This window comes from Benincasa hispida, chromosome 2, assembly GCF_027475165.1.
Source record: "Benincasa hispida cultivar pf3 chromosome 2, pf3_genome.v1.1, whole genome shotgun sequence".
Lineage (NCBI taxonomy): Eukaryota > Viridiplantae > Streptophyta > Magnoliopsida > Cucurbitales > Cucurbitaceae > Benincasa > Benincasa hispida.
This window is the reverse complement of record NC_143479.1, coordinates 26,603,033-26,621,843: the sequence shown is the minus strand read 5'-3', so window position 1 is coordinate 26,621,843 and position 18,811 is coordinate 26,603,033. Positions and strand designations below refer to the sequence as shown.

The following is an 18,811-nucleotide window of genomic DNA, read 5'->3' as shown; positions in this document are numbered from 1 at the left end:
AACTATAACGATTAAATTCTTTCTTCAAACCTAGAAACCAAATTTGCAATTTAAACTTTAAATAATTACTTTCTCGTGACATTCCTTGTTTGAAATAATTTCTTAAACCTCCTAATATATACAAAATAATTATTCAATTAAAGCAAGCAAACAAGCAGGCACACAGGCACAAATTGATATTAAATATTCCAAGAAAATATCCCACATAAAACATAAAAAATGTCAAACCCTAAATCCTAAATCTATCAATATTAAAAGAATTAAGGGTGAAAATATCTATCGATATATCTATAAATCGAAGGATTCGACGTTGATATTAAATATTCCATGAAACTCTCCAACATATTTTTATAAATGCTCCTAAAACATAAAAAATTGACTCTTTTAATCCAAAAACCCTAAATCCTAAATCTATCAATATTAAACGAACTAAGGATGAAAATATCTATCGATATATCTATAAATCGAAGATTCGGCATTGATATTAAATATTCCATAGAAATTTCCAACATATTTTTATAGATGCTCATAAAAAAAATGTCATATTTTAGTCCAATATGAATAGAAATACCAATAACAATATCCAAAACTTAGTTTGAGATAAAAATAACTTACTATCAATCTAAATAGATTTTATAATTTTTTTTACTTATAGAAACATCCATCAATATTGATATTTTATCCAAACAACATGTCATTCGTGAAAACAGAGTAGAATAAGATTAAACAGTTAAACCCATTCACTTGATTTCCTTGATGTAAACAAAATCTTGTAACAATAATGTAGAATTGCACATTATCGTTGGATCCAACACGAATATTTGCATTTTTCTAATTAGGTTGGATCTCAACACACCAAAGTTTGCATATGCGTATCTACAAAAACAAAAGTTGTTGTCTATAAAACCATGGTTAAGGGGAGAAACAAGTAATTTATTAAAGAAGTACAACCATGAAACTCTTCTTTTTGTTTTTGGTTTTTTTTTTTTTTTTTTTTTTTTTGGGAAGTCCATATCCAAAATGATGTTCATTTGAGCTTCACCAATTGAACTATCAGTGCTAAGTAATAATCCAAGTAGTGTAATTCAACTAAAAGTATGCCTATACACCAATCAACTGAACCTAAGCCAAAACTTGGTAACAAAATACTCGAAACAAGTTCAAGCCAGACCTAGATAGAACTGATCATAAAACACGAAAAAATCAAAATTGTAGATAAAACATTTGAATGCAAGAGGAACATGTAACCATTCAATAATGCCTTCCTCTTCCCCGTCCTCTTCCTCTTCTCCCTCGTCCTCCTCCCCTTCCTCTCCCACCACCACTGTGTGGTGTATATGTATCCCTTTCGTAGTTGAACATGCTCATTCTTATATGTTCCGCGTTCGTTCTGCTTGCACTCTCTTGTACCTAGACAAGTTGCAGCCAATATCAAACATTTAATGTGAAGAATAGTAAGATGCTACATTAGAAGCATATGCCTAAGAAAATGGATTGATACTAACATGAGAGTCTTCCAAATCAAATTGATCTTGAAGCTGTCGTGCAAGTTCTTCGTCAGGATTCGTACAGGAAGATGTCTCTTTGGGTAATTGACTTGTCCCAGATTTCCTCCTTTCGTATTCTTCAAGAGTATAGACCACCTGATCTTCCATTCTGCCTTTGCCCCTATGGTTTCTATTACTGAAAGGGCGACGCTTTCCATCTTGTTGACTCATTTTGTGAAGAAGTTTCTGAGAGGCAGCCTGATTTTGAACAGGAACAGCTTCCACAACTAGAGGAAACATAAGATGTATTCTAATTAACAATTACAAAAAAGAACACATTGGTCCACTAAGAGTACAATTTACAAATCTGAGAACAAAATTACAGAAACTATGAGATGGAAGGATCTCTAAATGAATTTCACTATTAAGTTATTGGTTCGTGTTTCTAAAACAATATCCATGTACGTAGAATTTGAATTCATTCACTACTTGGGGTAAAATACCATGCTGGAAAAAAAAAATTCCCTCAGCCACGAACAGTGATAAAAAGCAGAGATCCAGAGAGAGATATTACCTTCCTTCGGTCTTGTTTCAGAGCAGCTAGGTTTTTCTTCGACTTTTTCTACATGGGAAGCAGACTTGACAGCATTGGTAGCTTTCATGTCTGCACTTTGTTGCTGTATAGTCGACTTACCTTCAATATTTCCCGAATCAGCAGTAGGCCTATTGCTCTTTGAGGACGACTCTGGTTGATCTGTAACCACTCTCTTCGTTAGATAAAGTAAAGAACTGAAGGATGTGCACTAACAGCATACAAACTTATCAACATCCCCATACTTAAAAACGTGTACATTGTACTTCTGTGAAATATGAACAGTTCTCTTTCCAAATGTTTCTGAAAAAGAGTTATCCCAGCTAAGCAACAATATAACATATACAGGGAGAAAAGGTTTGATCAAGTAGGGCCCTTTCGTATCCTTCTGAATTATTTCATTGATCAATGAAATTGTTTCTTATCCAAATAAAAAGTATCATCAAGTAGCATGAATAAAAAGTCATAAAGATGCACTTTACAAAATATTCTGCTAATTTATTTAATGAAAGAGAACTACTTATAACTCCAAGGCTCCAGTTGTATGAGTCTTGATTGAAAATTTCCACCGTACATTCAAACATTCTTTTCAAGTCACAACATTATATATAACTTACCCATCTGCTTCTGTAAAAGCTATCGTGGAAAGATGTAATAATTAATAACCATCAAGGATCACAAGGGACCCCAGTCCCAAAATTTGCCTCTAAATGATAAATTTTTAATGAAAAAGCAAAAGCAATAATTTAAGCAACCGTGGCAATAGCAAAACAACAGAAATACTAGTACAAGAACACGAATGCATAAGCTGAAATACTGACATGAAGATTTTCCTTTCTGACTAAATTTTTGTGAAGGCACTCCAACTTGCAACTTCTCAAATGGCGGTGGACCATCAACATCTCCTCCCTGTGATAATCTTATGGATGTGCGGGATAAACCAGAGTATTTTTGGTTCATTTTCCATTCTTCATAAAGTGTTGGAACTACACCTCCAAGCACTGATAACCCTTTTGAACCTAAGCACGCTATTCCACTATACACAGGAGCTTTATTTTCCAAACGAACCTGCATCCAGAAAGTAGCATGTTAAAAGACATTTTAATAAAATGGTACTTTTTAGACATCATGGAGTTAACTAAAAAACAGAAACGGGCAAAAAAATTGCAAACTGCAGTAAGCTTAGGTCCTAAACACTTTCACAAGAAAAGGGAGAAAAAATCAATTTATACTCCTAAACTTTGGAGATCATATCAATTAAAACCCTAAACTTTCATAAATGGATCAATTAAAGAACCTTGGCTTGCTTTTTGAACTATAGCCAAAACAGATACACCAATAGACCTGGCTCCTCCTCTAAGAGAAAATGGGTAGTCCAAGAACAAGTGTATGCTGCTTCTCCACATAAAGTACACCCGTTATGGAAAAGATACCTATATTTGGGTTTTGTTAGGTATTTAAACACCTTGGAGAACCACACCCAAAAGTTAGCTATTGAGGTGGGAGAGCCAAGCCACTTAAGTACCACATTGGTCATCCCATTCTAATCAATATGGGACAAAGGCATCCCATACTACCTTAGTTCCTAAAAGGTTTCTTATTTGAAGAGCATCATTGTAAGAACCAACCAGCAAACTCCCACATCTCTTCCCACTATTGAGCCATATAACCTAAAACTCAAAGGTTTCTGTTATTTCACAATCCCCATAGGATGGTGTTGATACTTGATGGCATTAGATCAAAAAATTTTAAATTTCCATCTGCATAGCAGTTGAAGTATCGTTTGTCTACTGTTAGGAGGAGAAACCAGCAAAAGTTAAAGGCTTCTTCTAGCAGGAGTTAGCAAAACAGTAGATGAAGAATGTGATTCAGACCTTCATCTAATTGTTGAAATGAGAATGACAAATAGAAGAAAAGGCCAAGTTAGGGAGTGGGAGCACCTTTTGAATATCAACAGTTGTATTTTCCGTTTAATCTTCAGAAAGTTGTAGCCCAAGAAAGAAATTGATGCTTTTGAGGCATTCTCTCTTTCCAAATAATCTAGCTTAAGTAAATATAGTTGCAATACTTGAGTACTTAGAAAGGTGGTTTTCTTTATAAGCTAGAAAAGTGGTTAAAAAAGGTTTTACATGTGAAGAACTCAAAACTATCTAACCTCCGTCATTTAGCATCCAAAATATGTATCAAGTAAACATGCTAGGACCAATAAACAATAGATGGGCGCAAGTAGCTTGAAATCGAAAAGTGTGAAATCAGGTCCCTTTGATAGTGTGACGGCATAACTTCTTGCTATCTATCAATTCCCAGAGCTACGTTATTGTGGGTGGCCTTTAGGGGTCCTTTTTTTTATAAAGATTATCCTTGTGATTCATCAATAGGGGACCATCCCATACCATAGGAAGTTGCTTCTGGTTTGTTGTTCTCTTCTTAGATTTCTGCCAGAGGCGAGGATCCAGATTTGATTTTGAATCAACCAGCATTCTTTTACTGTTTAAATAATAAGATAGGACTATCAAATACAGATCTTGGAATGCATAGGCCCCTCCTCTTATTTATCCTCCATAAAAATGGAGCTCATCTCCTAATTGATAGTACAGTAACCACTATTGTGCCACCTTACTGATGCAATTACAGATGCTAAGTTTACTTCCTTTAAAATTATCCTAACAGCATTTGGCAATGAAGACTGGGCTTCTCTGTTTGATGTTTCCCATCTCCAATACTCCTATTTCAAAGAACAGAAGCATGTTCCAATTTTCGACTAATTATTTGATTAAGATTGCATTCATTAAAGTCTCACCAAAGGAATTTCCTAATTTTCTTTCCCAACATGTTAGCCGCATTATTAGGGATTTAGAATAAGGATGAGAAATAGTAAGGATATTAGACAAAACAAGCTGCACAACAGTTGATCTTGCCCTTTCAGACATGAAATTCTTCCACTTCATAAGATTACTTGAGATTTTCTCTTCCAAAGCCACTGGTTTCTCATTTCCTTTTGGAAAGTGTTCAACATGGGGATACCCAACTATGCAAAGAAGGTTGAGGTTGTCTATTCCTTGGATTAAAATAAGGTATTCTCCCTCCTCCCTCTCATTAAGGGATCTTCTGTACTTCAGATTCCAGCACCCAGCGACCACATTCCATAAGAAGTAGGATATGCAGTCAATGAGGATGCAATCCTACATCAAACATGTGCAATAAGATAAAGAGAAAACAACAGCCATCCATTATCCTTCCACGGTTACTTGCTAGCTGCCTTCAAATCTAAATGTTGCAGTCAGGAAAATTCGTTCTATCCAATAACATGAGATGTACATTTCCATAGAAAAGAGCTCAATAGTATTGTGCCAATTTTACACGTCCCCAATCACTGCAGCTCAAACGAGGAGAGGGCTCTTTGTGGTCACTGATAGATAATAAAAATGCTATCAGTCTGAACCACGTGAAGCGACTTGATGCTACATGCCCAAAGGATTTATATATCATAGGGTAGCCACATACTATAAAATTTATCAACAGCTTAAATTTAAAGAAAGATTTAGTCAAGACAATCAGCTTCTATCAAGAAATTCAACTATAAAAAAATTAAGATCTTCAACCGTTCAAAATAGAGTAGTTAGAATGACAAGCAAGGGGAAATATCCGGAATACCTTAGTGCCAGGAGGAATGTCATCGGGAATAGATGGTATATGAGAGTACTCTATAGCAGTAATCTCAGTGTGTCCATCAGTGAGACCGAACCGTAGGAGACGCCGACCATTAGAAGCCTTCAAGATACCGTCTAGGCTGCTTCGCGATATGTCTTTTACAGATGATATCTGCTAAAACAGCTGAAATCATCTACTAGTAAATCATTGGTGAAAATAATGTTGTTTAGAAAGAGAATTAAGACAAAGCAAAGCTACTCCGAGTTTCTAGTTTCCGCGAAAAAAAAAAAAGTAGGAATATGAAATAGAGAACTCCATACGCAAAGAACATATATGAAATCAACTTCATCCACAGCGTCAACAAAACAAAGGACATATGAACTTTTTATACGCACTTTTCTAGCAACTACGAAACATCTGAAAACCATAAAGAGAGTACAATTCACCTGGAGAACTATAGGGCCGAGAATACGAGAAGACTTGCGAAGGAGAGCAGGTTCAGGCAAGGACTTGCCTCCAATGGACCTCAGGTCCATGTTTATGAGCTCCGACTCCACCGAATCAACGACCGAACTTGGATCATCGGCCAAGGCGCTACCGATCATGATTACGGCCCTAACTTCGTCTAAATCGCCAAAATTCCATCCTCTAAGTCGTAAAGTTTCAAGAACAGCGACGGAAGCATCCGCCATGGGCTCAGCTGGATTGAAGTTAGGAACCCTTGGATTTGGAATGATTTCAAATACTTGAAATCAATTCCAGTATTTGGAATGAATTAAAAAATAGAACTTTAAATTGTTTTAACGGAGAGAGGCTATAGAAGTAGCATTTGAGACTCTATAGAATAAATGAATGATAAATTAATAAACGTTCAACTACTATCTTCCGTCTTATAATTTTTTTTATTTTAATTTATTTTAGTATCTATATTTTTAAAATATTTATTTTAGTTTATTCATTTTTAAGAAATTAAAATTATCACTTTTTTAAAGTTTAAGAACCAAAATGAACAAAATTAGATATATAAGAATCAAAATTAAAATTATGAAGACCAAAATAAATATTTTAAAAGTATATAAGCTAAAATAAATCAAAATCAAAAGTATAAGGACTCAAATAGTATTTGAAGTAATTAATAAATCATTTATCGTGTCAAATGATGAATGGAGTAGTATGTACTATGGCAGTACTAGATTTTTTTCCATTTTGAACAAAAAAAAAGGTTTATTTTTTTAAACAGATAACTCCTCTTTAAAAGCCTCTGACCCACTGATAATATTTGACCTTTTGTCGATGCAAGCAAGCTTTGAAATTATCAATTCGACTCATAAATACGTTTGATAGGTTGATCTTGTCCTTTCCTTTCACCTCTCTCTCGCATCAACTAGGAACGATGTGCATTGTGAAATCTAAATATACAAGTAGGCCAATTGGCTAATGAAATGAAGAGCAGGCCATTAGGAACTCTACCTAGTAGCACAGAAACCCCACAAAGAAGCATGAAGGAGCAGTGTGAGACAGTTACCTTATGGAGCGAATTAGAATATCAGCGACCAACTTTATCTATCAATTCAAAATAGAACAAACCACGAGTAAAAGAAAAGGATGCCAGTGAAGAAGCGAGAATAGGAACCCGACAGGGAGCTGTAGAAGATAAGAAACAAAAGATAAACGAATAAAGAAGATACCCCAACAACTTTCAAAGAAAAAAGATCAGAACAAATCATGAGGTCACTCTACCTTTTCCCCATAAAATCAAGAAAGCAAATCTAGATCTATAGTTCAGGAAGTTTTTAGACATCTTAAAGCAAGTACACATCAATATTCTACTAGTTGAGGCATTGGAATAAATGTCCAACTACATGAAGTTTTTTTTAAGGATATACTATTCATGAAAAGAAAACTTTTAGAGTTTGAAACAATTGTGTTGTCACACCCCGCCCCAGACTACCCTCTAAGCTTGAGAAAAGGCATGACTGCAGTAGTTATCAACCCTTTTGTTGACACTTACTGCCTAATAACTTTTGCGGAAATAACTCTGATACCAATGAACAAATTCAACAACCAACTGATTAAGTCAAGGAGGCAAACAACAACGGATTAAGTAGGCCCCTTTTATTACAACAATGTAATGTTTATACAACTCCAAGACTTAACTACAAAGTTTACAACAACAACTGTAAAACCCTCCGGAAGTGTAATTGTGGCTTGTGGCAGACCTTGACCTTAGCAGCACCCTGGAACTCCTCACATTTCCCTACCTGGGAACTAAAAACATGAAATAACAAAATGAGCTTCACAAAGCTCAGTGAGTGGTAAGCAACTTCTAGAGTCTATTTCAACTCATAAACACAAGCATATCATAGATACGAGGTTACATTCAAACCTCAGCCTTGAACGAGTCTGTTCTCAACTCTATCTATACACACGGTAGATAGCTAAACTGATAATTATTTAGAATGAGTATGTTGTCTACCTACACACACGGTAGATAGATAACTGTTACTAAATACAACGCTTACTCTTTACGTTTCCTTTGTATCCTATGTGCACATAGCTCCCCGTTCATGGGCTTAGAAGCTAGGCCCGTCGGCCCTCTGACCATCCCATATGAGGATCCTCCCATAGGTTCAGGAACTAGACTTCTTGTGTCCCCTGACCATCCCATGAGGTTTTGCTTACGGGCTCAGGCACTAGGTCTATTGACCCCTTGATCATCCCGATCACATAATTCATTCTCATGCTAGATACTCATTCATAACCTAAACATATAAAATTTACTCTAAAAGATATGCTTTAAGACTTAAAGGAAAATACCACTCACCTTGGTCGTTTAGGAACCTTTCTCTCTAGTAATTCCTTGATCTTCCCGGGCTCCTCTTTTGAACCCTAAATTCTAGATTCAATTTAAAGCTCAAATTACTCATGGTTCTAAGCTTTATATCGAGATACTTCCTTCTACAAATATGCTCTAAAATGTCTCAAGAAGCTTACTTCAAAATCTTAGCTTAGAAATCTTCGTGGTTTGGTTGGAATCTTCAAAATATCAAGACTGACCCAACTTATCAGACAACTCGACCCCTTTGTCTTTTCCTCATTCTCCAGCTCGATTCCTTGGAGCTTCTTCTCTACAGCCCTACCCTAAAAACTAGACTCTCATATCTTTCAGATGGCTTTAGAATCACTTCAAACGCACGAGTATTCTGGGAGAACTCCTCGTCCCAAATTGATGCTACTTTCTGTTCTTTTTGTCCGATAGCATCTCCCCTTTTGGAACCTCTTGACCAGCACATGGTCTTGCTACCAACACATAGTCTCCTCCCAATACACTCTTCTTTATATTCTTTGAAGAGAATTTGAGTTCCCATCTGAAGTCCTTGGCCTTATTTATAGGCGTCCAAGGTTGCTCTAAGGTCGACACCTCCTACTTGGCTGCATGTCTAAATGTCTTTTCCTTACACCATCAACGTAATCCTGCATCAACGCAACCCAAGGTGTCTTGCTTCCCTTTTACCAACGCATAGCCCTCAACTTTGCATTTCTTCTCATGCGTCCACTTCATTTGCTTAAGGCTTAATATTTCTTCCCAACAAGCCATATGTTAGGATGACGACCTTGTATATGCGTTCATTCTCCATATGTGTTCATCCTTCATATGCGTCCATCCAACTCAATATGCGTTCGACTAGGATGATGACCAACACCCCTTTCAATGCATACTGCTAGCCTGGAATATCAACGCATAGTATACCATCAACGCATAGTATACCATCAACGTATAGTATGCCATCAATGCATAGTGTACCATCAACGCATAGTATGCCATCAATGCATAGTGTATCACCAACGCATGATTTATCATCAACGCATAGCAACACTTGGCTCCACTTGGTTTTCAACTCAACATCATCGTGCAACCCAACTCACTTACTTTGTCACTGCAAACCTTAACAATCGCGAGAGCAAACCATTATGCGTCCATCCTAGCTTTTCCCATCGCATGGCCTATGCCTTAGCAAAGCCGTCACGTCCAACGGATCCATCGTGCATGCCATCGCATACTTCCAACGTATGGTATGGTCGCATGGCATCAATGCATAGCACGGTCGTATAGCATCAACGCATAGGACGGTCACATGGTCGCATGTCATCAATGCATACCTTTGGCCGCAAACCATCGGCCGCATAGTCCGACGCATCCATCGCATCCAACGCGATCATCGCGTCCGCCTCTATCACCGCATGCCACCCACCAGTGATGCCTTGCACCGCGTCATCGCATACCCTCGCTTCACCGCATACCTTTTGCATCACCTGCCCTCACGCCACCATAACCTTCCAACGCATTTCTTTCAGCTGCATGCCTTCAGTCGTATGGACACATACTATCGTGTCCTACGCATCTCTTTCAGTTGCATGCCTTCAGTCGTATGGACACATACCATCGTGTCCAACGCATCCATCACGCCTGCCTCCATCGCCGCATGCCTCTATCCATCGTATCCATTGCATCCAATGTCCAGCGCCCTTGGATACGTAACTTGAGGCTACCGCATGCATTTTCTAACCTCTTTAAGACCTTGGCTGCTGCATGCATTACTAATCTCCCAAATAACCTCTCAACGTTTAATGGCCAACACATGGCACATACTAATGCATTGTCAAATACTTAGTCAAATTTCACCAATTAAAGCTTAACTCAAAACTACTCAAGGAAAATCTACTCAACACTTAGAAATTTCCTTCACTTCAACATAGGATTTAACTTCCACTTGCTAAGGTAGGAAAAATGGAAATCCGGGTTTCACATGTGCTAACTGAGTGCTACAATGCATTAGTTAGTAATAAAATTCTACCATAGTTAAAAGATTCTGGAAGCTTTATGATCTCTTGGTCAATATAAGGACAAAACCTGGGGGAAGTGTTATGCTACTTGGCAGCTAGCATCAATATGATGGCATATTCAATTTTTGTTCAGCTTGGAATATGAGAGGTTAGGCTACCACTGTGATATGGTAGTTAGCAAATCGTTCAATCACAAGTTGAAAGAATACACGAGTTCCCGTTGCGGAAGTGATCCCATCCTAATTCTAAATTTACATAACATACAAAAAAATATAAAAGACGGAAACAAGATATACAAGATCTATTAAGCATATATTTGTGTAGAAATTAAATAGGAAAAAGAGATTCAAAAGTCACATACCCTTAAAAACTCTTCTCAATTCCTCTCCGGAACTCGAACACAACGAACACTTTGATCGTAAAAACGCAATCAATCGAACGCCATCACGCGGAAACCTCGTTGTTCTTGGGGTAGAGAATCGATGAGAGTTGTGGGTTTCAAGATTAATTTGGAGAAAGGATTTGAAGGAAACAATTCTAGAGGATAAGGCAATATCACACACCACCAAAATCTACACACTTTAGGTGTATTTATAAGTCGGCAGGAGGAAGATGAAAGAACAAATTCATTCATCTTTCATATGCCGATTAATGAGAGAATATAGAGAGAAAATGTTATTAAAACTAATTCTCGAATTAAAAAATATTTAATTAAACAAAAAAAAAACTACTTTTTTAATTAATAAAATTATTAATCTATTCATCTTCCATATGCTAATTAATTTAAGAATTTGCAGAGAAAAGGCTATTTAAAACTAATTCTCTAATTAAAAATATTTAATTAAAAAAAATTATTTTTTCTTTTATATATATATATATATATATATATATATAAACAAAACACATTCTCTCATTTAATCAACAATATTTAATATGGATCAAATTCATATTAATATTTGAATCATATTCAAATAATTATTTTTCTCTCAAATAAATCTTTATATTATAATGTATCATACACATTTTATTATATCTCATAATTATATCTTATATAATCAATTCCTTTTATTAATTTGAACAATTTAAATTAATTCAAATTAATTCGATTCTCACATATCCCAAATGAGCTAACGAGGGGATCTTATGGATCTATAGTTTGAAGCTCCAATGGTACTCGATTAATTAATCAAACTCTTTGATTAAATTAATCAACTTCCATTAACTGTCGGTCACTCCATTAAAGACTTATAATTGCGCTCTTCGCACTACAGATATATTTTTGTGTCCATTGGATATAACCAATCAACAGTGCGTCGACCCTTCACAAATTACTCGTAAGTACGGCTAGGTCAAAATTACCGTTTTTCCTTATAGTTGTATATAACTCCTTAAGTACCACTGATCCCTCTAATGAACAATAAGTTATAGTCTAACTATAACTAAACCCCTCTTGAGCCAAAAGAGGGTGTGGTGCCACATTGTTCAAGCCCTAGAATCAGCCCTTAAGGGAGCAATTTCTCTACTTACTCTAACAATAAAGAATGAGTGAATTCCCTATTGTGTAGCTGTGTTCTCAATTCCCCAATCAGATGAATCCCTAAAATGATAGTCATATTGAGTCGGCGAAACTTGCCACTCTCACCCATACAAATAAAAGGATCATTTTCATAGGTAAGAGTTTACAACTCACTTAGGATTCAGGTCAAAACACCTATGGTCATCCTGGTGAAATGTAAGTCTCATTTATCAACGATGTTATATAGAGAGAGTATTCATTTTATGCTTCGATCTTATTAACTCTTTGTATAGAATACCCCTGCTTATATGTCTCCACATGAATTATCAGGTCAGATCATTTGTAGTACTTTACAACAATTGTAACAACTATAAAGTAAGTCGTATTCGTAGTGTTACCAAGATAAGGTACTCAACCTTATCCATCTACTATAGACCGTTTAGGTTATCACTTAAACATGATCTAACTGTATGTCTATATATACATGTTTAGTTACAGAAGATAACTTTAGATTTTAGTTTTGTTGGGTTTTATGCCCTAAAATTCATAAATATTAAATGCTATTAATTGACCTTCATCAATAAAGAGTTATAGATGTTAATTTAATAAGTGTTATTGTTTGTATTGTTGTCTATTTTGTCTTAATAACCCTAAATCTAATAAACTAACATCTAAAGTTGTCTTATAAGTCTTGAAATGTATGTGGAGACAGATAGAGATCAATGTTCAAAATACAACCTAAGGGGTCTATAGTATAGGAATAAGGTTAGGTACCTTATCTTGGTAACACTATGGATACGATCCACTTTGTATTTGATACAAATGTAATGATCCAACGCGTTTGTATAGGTGACACGTGAGTGGGGGTATCCTATGTAATGAGTTTTCATAAGACTGGACCGCGAAATAATATCCACTAGATGTAACACCGTTGACTATTTAGGTTTCTATTTCAATAGGATGACCTAGGCAACTTATTCTTAATCTTGAGTATATTATGAACTCCTATTCACGAGGGATTGTCCTTTGATTTGTATGGGTGAGGGTGGCCAGTTCGTCGACCCAATATGCCTACCATTTTGGGGACAAGATCGAGGCGAGAGCTAGAAACATAATAATACAAGATAGAATTCATCCATTCCCACCTTAAGGGTAAGTAGATGAGTGTTCCCTTAAGTAGTGTCTCCGGGATTTGAACAAAGGACCCTACCCTCTCATTTGCCCGAGAGGTGTTTCTGTTTATTGGTTGGACTATAAACAAGTTGTTCATGGCACTTGGGAATTTACAAAGGTAAAAATCATTTTAATCTTTTCCGTAAAGCATGCTAATTTACATGTTTATATTATGTTATAATTCATTGATTATGTTTATGTAAAAATCGGATTGTGGGATGTAAGGCGATCTCACACGAGAAAGTTTCTGCTACGGCCGAGATTCAATCCCGATCCCTTCAATTTGTATCAGAGACAATTCCTTTGTTGGGAATGTCCTAAACTCACAGTTTGTGAATTGTGTTAACATATTCTATTTATCAATAAAAATATTATTGAGTATTCTATTCGATAAAATTGTTGATATTGCATTCTATTAGGAAAAATCCAATAAACAAATTCATGGCTATAGTATGAATACGTTAACTTTATGTAGTGACATAAACAGGATCAAGTTATAGTATATAGCCAAAATGGTCTATAAGTATATGGATGAAATTGGGTATCTCATCCTGGCAATACTATTGGATGCGGCCCATTTTGTATGTGTTGGGAATGTCCTAGAACTCGCAGTTCGTAAATTTTGTGTTAAACATTCTATTTATCAATAAAATATTATTGAGTACCTTATTCGATAAAGTTGTTGATTTTGCATTTTATTATGAAAATCCAATAAACATATTCATGACTATAGTATGAATACTTTAACTTTATGTGGTGACATAAACAGGATCAAGTTAATAGTATATAGTCTAAATGGTCTATAAATATATGGATGAAATTGGGTATCTCATCCTGCTAACCCTATTGGATGCGACCCATTTTGTATAGGTAATATAGATGACATGATCCACAGATCATTCATGTAGAGACATGTGAGTAGAGGCATCCTATGCAATGAGTTTGCATATACACTGGACCACGAAATAATCACTTTTCTTTATAACGACCGTTTACTATTAAAACTTACTATTTCATACTTAAGTGACCTAAGATAACTCGATCTTAATCCTGAGCTAGCTATGAACTCTTGTTTATTCGAGATTATCCTTTTATCTACATGGGTGAGAGTTGTCCAATAGCACTGCTCAATAAGCCTTCCATTTTGGGATAAGACCGGATGGATAGCTGGGGACATAGTTCTGCAAGATGGAATTCACTCCTACCCATTTTAGGGTTAGCAAATAGGTTGTTCTCTTAAGTACTAATTCTAGGTCTCGAACAATCGGGGCCCCGCCTTTCTCATGATAGAGAAAGACATGATTCATAAGTAGTATTATGAATTAAATTGTTCATTGGAGGGTTAGTGAGAACTTAAGGAACAAGATATATTTACAGGGGTAAAACGGTAATTTTGACCCAACTATAATTACGAACAACCTGTGAAAGATCGACTTACTGATTATGTTTTATATGGACAGAAATATATCTACAGTAAGAAAAGTGCAACTATCGAGCTATAGTGATGTGTCTTGATAGTTAACGAATAGTAATTAATTCGATTAAAGAGTTTTAACGAATTAACTACAAATCGTTGGAGCTCATGATTTGTAAGTCAATTAGGTCCCTCTACTAGCTCATTAAATTGGAATAAAAAATTGAGTATTGATGTATGAGATTAGGGTTATGAATTTGAAATGTTCAAAATCTTTTTTAGGTTTTCGATTGATTGTATATGATACAATTAAAAAACGTTTAATTTAATTGAAATTAAACAAAATTGAAAAATTAATTAGTATTTAAATTATGATTTAAATATAAAATTGATTTATTGGTGAAATTGACATTTTATTAATTTAATATTCAAATATTAAATTAATATTATTTTAATTAAAAAGTTTAATTAAAATTACTTTTATTTAAATTAATTATTTTTTTTAATTTAATTTTGTAAAACTAATTTAAATAACAAAAATGAAATCATTTTTTAAATATTTTTAAGTTAATGGGTTTTTTAAAACTTGACTTGATTTTTATAATACATGATTAGATGTGAATATCAAGTACTAAAAAAAAAAAAAAAAAAAAAAAAACTGGCTTGTAATAGACAGAAATTAGGTTTGTGTGTTTAATGAGAGCCAAACTAGAGAACATTGTGCAAAAATTTAAATCATTCAAAAAAGTAAATCTTCACTACTAATTTTTGTTCAGTAGACAGATTTAAGAATGATAATGAACATCTTCATTTGAAGAGATTGTGTAAACCATTTCAAAAAGCACATACAGCAAGAGTTGTATGGTTGAGGAACATCAGCCATGGCTGTCCGAAGCTGTCTAGAGATTTGTGTTCCATTAGCTTTTTTGCTTTCCTTTTTACAGTATACTAAAAAAAGGACATCTTCTGCCATTGTCCTTACAGAAACATTACTTTTGGTTGTAGTTTGTCACTACCTAAATACAAACAAGTAAATGAAAAACAACAAAAATGACTGAGATATATGGTTATCGAACAACAACATACGATTTTAGGATGGTATTTTGGTTGGAGAAGAGAGCTCATCGATTTCGTTACTGCCAGAGCTTGACACAATTGTCGTGACTTGCCGAAGCAACTAAACCAGTAACATTTGATGCAGCCAAGGCTGATACCAACTTCTCATGAGCATGCAGTGTCCTTGTCTTGTTTTTCGTCATGTCCCAAAGCTCCAGTGACTGGAAACCAACAATTCCATTTAAAACAGAACAATCTTAACGTTAAAACTTTGATGTTAATTAATATCAGAAGACAGAAAGTGCAAATTCAATTGGAATTATATCAGGTAATCTTAGAGCATTTGTCAAGTTATCTTGTAATGGCGTCATGACATGTTTCCACCTGCCCAGTTGAATTAGAAATTGCAAGCAACAATGCATAAAAATAATAGAACTTCAACACTGATAGAGTGTTTGGGACTCCGAGTTAGTTATTATAGTCAGTGGTCAATATAGTCTGTGGGTATAATAGTCTGTAAGTTATAATAGTCTGTGTTTGGGTGCATACTATTTTAGTATAGGTTATAATGGGGCACAAACTATTTTAGTATGGGTAGAAAATAGTAAACCCCGTAACAAAGAGGAAAAGAGAAAGATGAGTAGAAAATAGTAAACACGGTAACAAATAGTAAACATTGTAACAAAGAGGGATTTGAAATAGTAATATTGTAGTTATCGTAGGTTATAAAAGTTGGAAACACCCACTATTATAATTGGAGCTCCAAACATGGAGTGGGTTATAATAATTGGAAACACTCACTTAAAGTTGGGGGCCAAACACTCCCGAAACATTAAAAGCTCAGCTTAGGCTTAAGTCATGCAGAATTCTCTATTGCCCAAGTTCAATATAAGACTGAAAGAATGAAACATCTTGAAGTGGCTTTTAAGGACCAAAGCATTATAGATGTATTCTTTGCTTCCAGAGGATATTGCCAATTTTTCACTGAAGAGTTAACAAAATAGCATGTGAAATTAAATAGCAGCGACTAACCTCATGAGATCCAATGATCAAAACAGAAGTATTGGTGGGATGAAAAACACAGGTATGAAATGTGTTTCCATTACAGTTCAACTCACGAATGCAGTCTCCTTTGCTGCCAGAACCAAATTTCCATACTTTAGCTACGTCGTCACTGGTTGATGCCAGATATTCACCAGATGGATCCCAGCATACAGAATGAATTTGACTTTTGTGACCCTGAAATGGAAAATCAGAAAGTTCAAAGGAGGGGTTGCATGGATGGTGCGCCAGCGCCGCTACTTTGGGGATTGAGGTGAAGCTAAAACAATGAGACATTGACCAGGACTACTATTAAAGGTCGACCATATTTCAATGACTAAATTATACTCGCTAAAGATTCCATTTATGGAGCATACGTCATAATTTGCTCCCTCTTCAATTGTCTACAAGGTCTCAACGATTTGATGATTATGAAATCAAACTTGATTGGTATGTGAACAATGAATTGAAAATACATTATGCATAGCCTTGTTACTTCCTCTAGTTGCGAGGGTAGTCAACTAGTCGTAAATCAAGACAAAACTAAACAGGAAATACTCATTCATGTTCTCGTTTCGATAATTTCCAGATCACCCTAAACAGTCAATAAATGAACAAGTCTACATATCGAAAAAAAAATTCTTATAAATTCACAATTTAATAAATAAGTAAACAGCCCATGAAAGGCGTAATCTAGTTGTTACTGATGTACATATCCTAAAATTTGATTTATAAGTCTATAAGGAAACTTAAATGAGTAAACTTTACATCAACAAACCTGTAATTTAATGCAAACTTGGGTTTCTACGTCAATTATGGAAACAACATTTCCCACTGCTGCAGCAAGCATTCTTCCATTGTTCGGTTGAAACCTCAACTTTGTTGCACCACCCTGATTTAGTTGTCAAACATATTACCATGCTGAGGGTGATGTTTTTATAAATAAATACAAGGTACAGTTTAATATGAAGAAATCAAAATTAGAGCATGAGTTTGAATTTATACCTTGAAAATGCCAACACAACTGCCGTTCTTAATGCTCCAGTACCTAATCTCGCTACTAATATCAGAAGAGCAAATGAGATCATCTTTACTAGGATGAAAGTCCAATGATGTGACTCCAGTAGAATGTCCAGTAAAAGTCCGAAGTGATTGGCCATGCTGTAAGATGTCCCAGCGCCAAGTAGAAAGAGTCATTATCCTTAAAAGCTTACCAAAGAAAAATTATTGTTCTCTACTTAACTTAAGAATATTGTAGGCAATTGTCAGACAATAATAATACAAGATATAATGGATTAAGGCCATTAGATGAAAAAAGCTTGCTCACTTACATTATCAACATCCCAAACCTTGACAGTCCTGTCAGCTGAAGATGTTGCGACCTTTAATGTCCTTGGACTAAAGCAAACTTCAGTTATCCATTGTGAATGTTCATCAAGTGTAGACCTCACCTTAAAGGACTTTGTGCACCACACTGTAGCCTGCACCATAAAATTGTTGAGAAATATCCTAGAAACTAAACATACATACTTACATATATCAACATGGCAACGTACTTGACAAATGATCAAGAACATTAAAAGTTTGAACTGTAAGAGATTTAATAATTTTGATAACCCACTTAATATGAATATGCTTAACCTTTTTGTCACTCCCACCACTAGCAAATAGTTTTCCATCAGATGAGAAGCAGCAGCATTCAACTTTTCTTGTATTTGCAGGAATTACACGAATTTCCTTCAGTGTGAGGCCTTCAGTTACAAGAAAGGTTAGAATAAGGATGAAAAATATTAGACTGCATTTCCTCGATCAAATTACAATTACAGTCTCTTGAGATAATCTCTGATCCTTAAAGAGTTCATCATACCTTTGGTAGAGTCAGATAACAGACCTACATTATATCTCTCGTCTGATTCCTTAGGAGATAGGAAAGACTCCACATCATCTAATGCTCCATCATCCATGAGACCGTCCATATCAGCCTGCCATGTGTTAAGTCATTATTGTTCTCTTTTCAGTTGTTTATGCTAATTAGA

General features: G+C 35.3%; 2 protein-coding genes across 2 annotated transcripts in view; both read right to left on the bottom strand.

The window, feature by feature from the left end:
* Positions 1-912: 912 nt before the first annotated feature.
* LOC120070666 (tudor domain protein (DUF1767)) lies at positions 913-6,603 on the bottom strand. Its single transcript, XM_039022503.2, has 6 exons — positions 6,177-6,603; positions 5,734-5,901; positions 2,901-3,147; positions 2,062-2,241; positions 1,506-1,774; positions 913-1,410 (listed from the first exon to the last, which is right to left on the bottom strand). Exons 1-6 carry the CDS (start codon positions 6,420-6,422, stop codon positions 1,252-1,254), a joined length of 1,269 nt encoding a protein of 422 aa, XP_038878431.1. The 5' UTR covers positions 6,423-6,603; the 3' UTR covers positions 913-1,251.
* An 8,881-nt stretch (positions 6,604-15,484) lies between these two features.
* The window catches only part of LOC120070881 (transcriptional corepressor LEUNIG-like), an 8,242-nt gene continuing 4,915 nt past the window's right edge, over positions 15,485-18,811 (bottom strand). The window contains exons 10-16 of the mRNA XM_090311023.1: positions 18,643-18,766; positions 18,417-18,526; positions 18,107-18,256; positions 17,781-17,936; positions 17,554-17,667; positions 16,767-16,973; positions 15,485-15,955 (exon numbers count right to left, since the gene is read on the bottom strand). Coding sequence (XP_090167149.1) covers positions 15,812-15,955; positions 16,767-16,973; positions 17,554-17,667; positions 17,781-17,936; positions 18,107-18,256; positions 18,417-18,526; positions 18,643-18,766 — 1,005 coding nt within the window. The 3' untranslated portion in view covers positions 15,485-15,811. The remainder of the gene's footprint in view (positions 15,956-16,766; positions 16,974-17,553; positions 17,668-17,780; positions 17,937-18,106; positions 18,257-18,416; positions 18,527-18,642; positions 18,767-18,811) is intronic.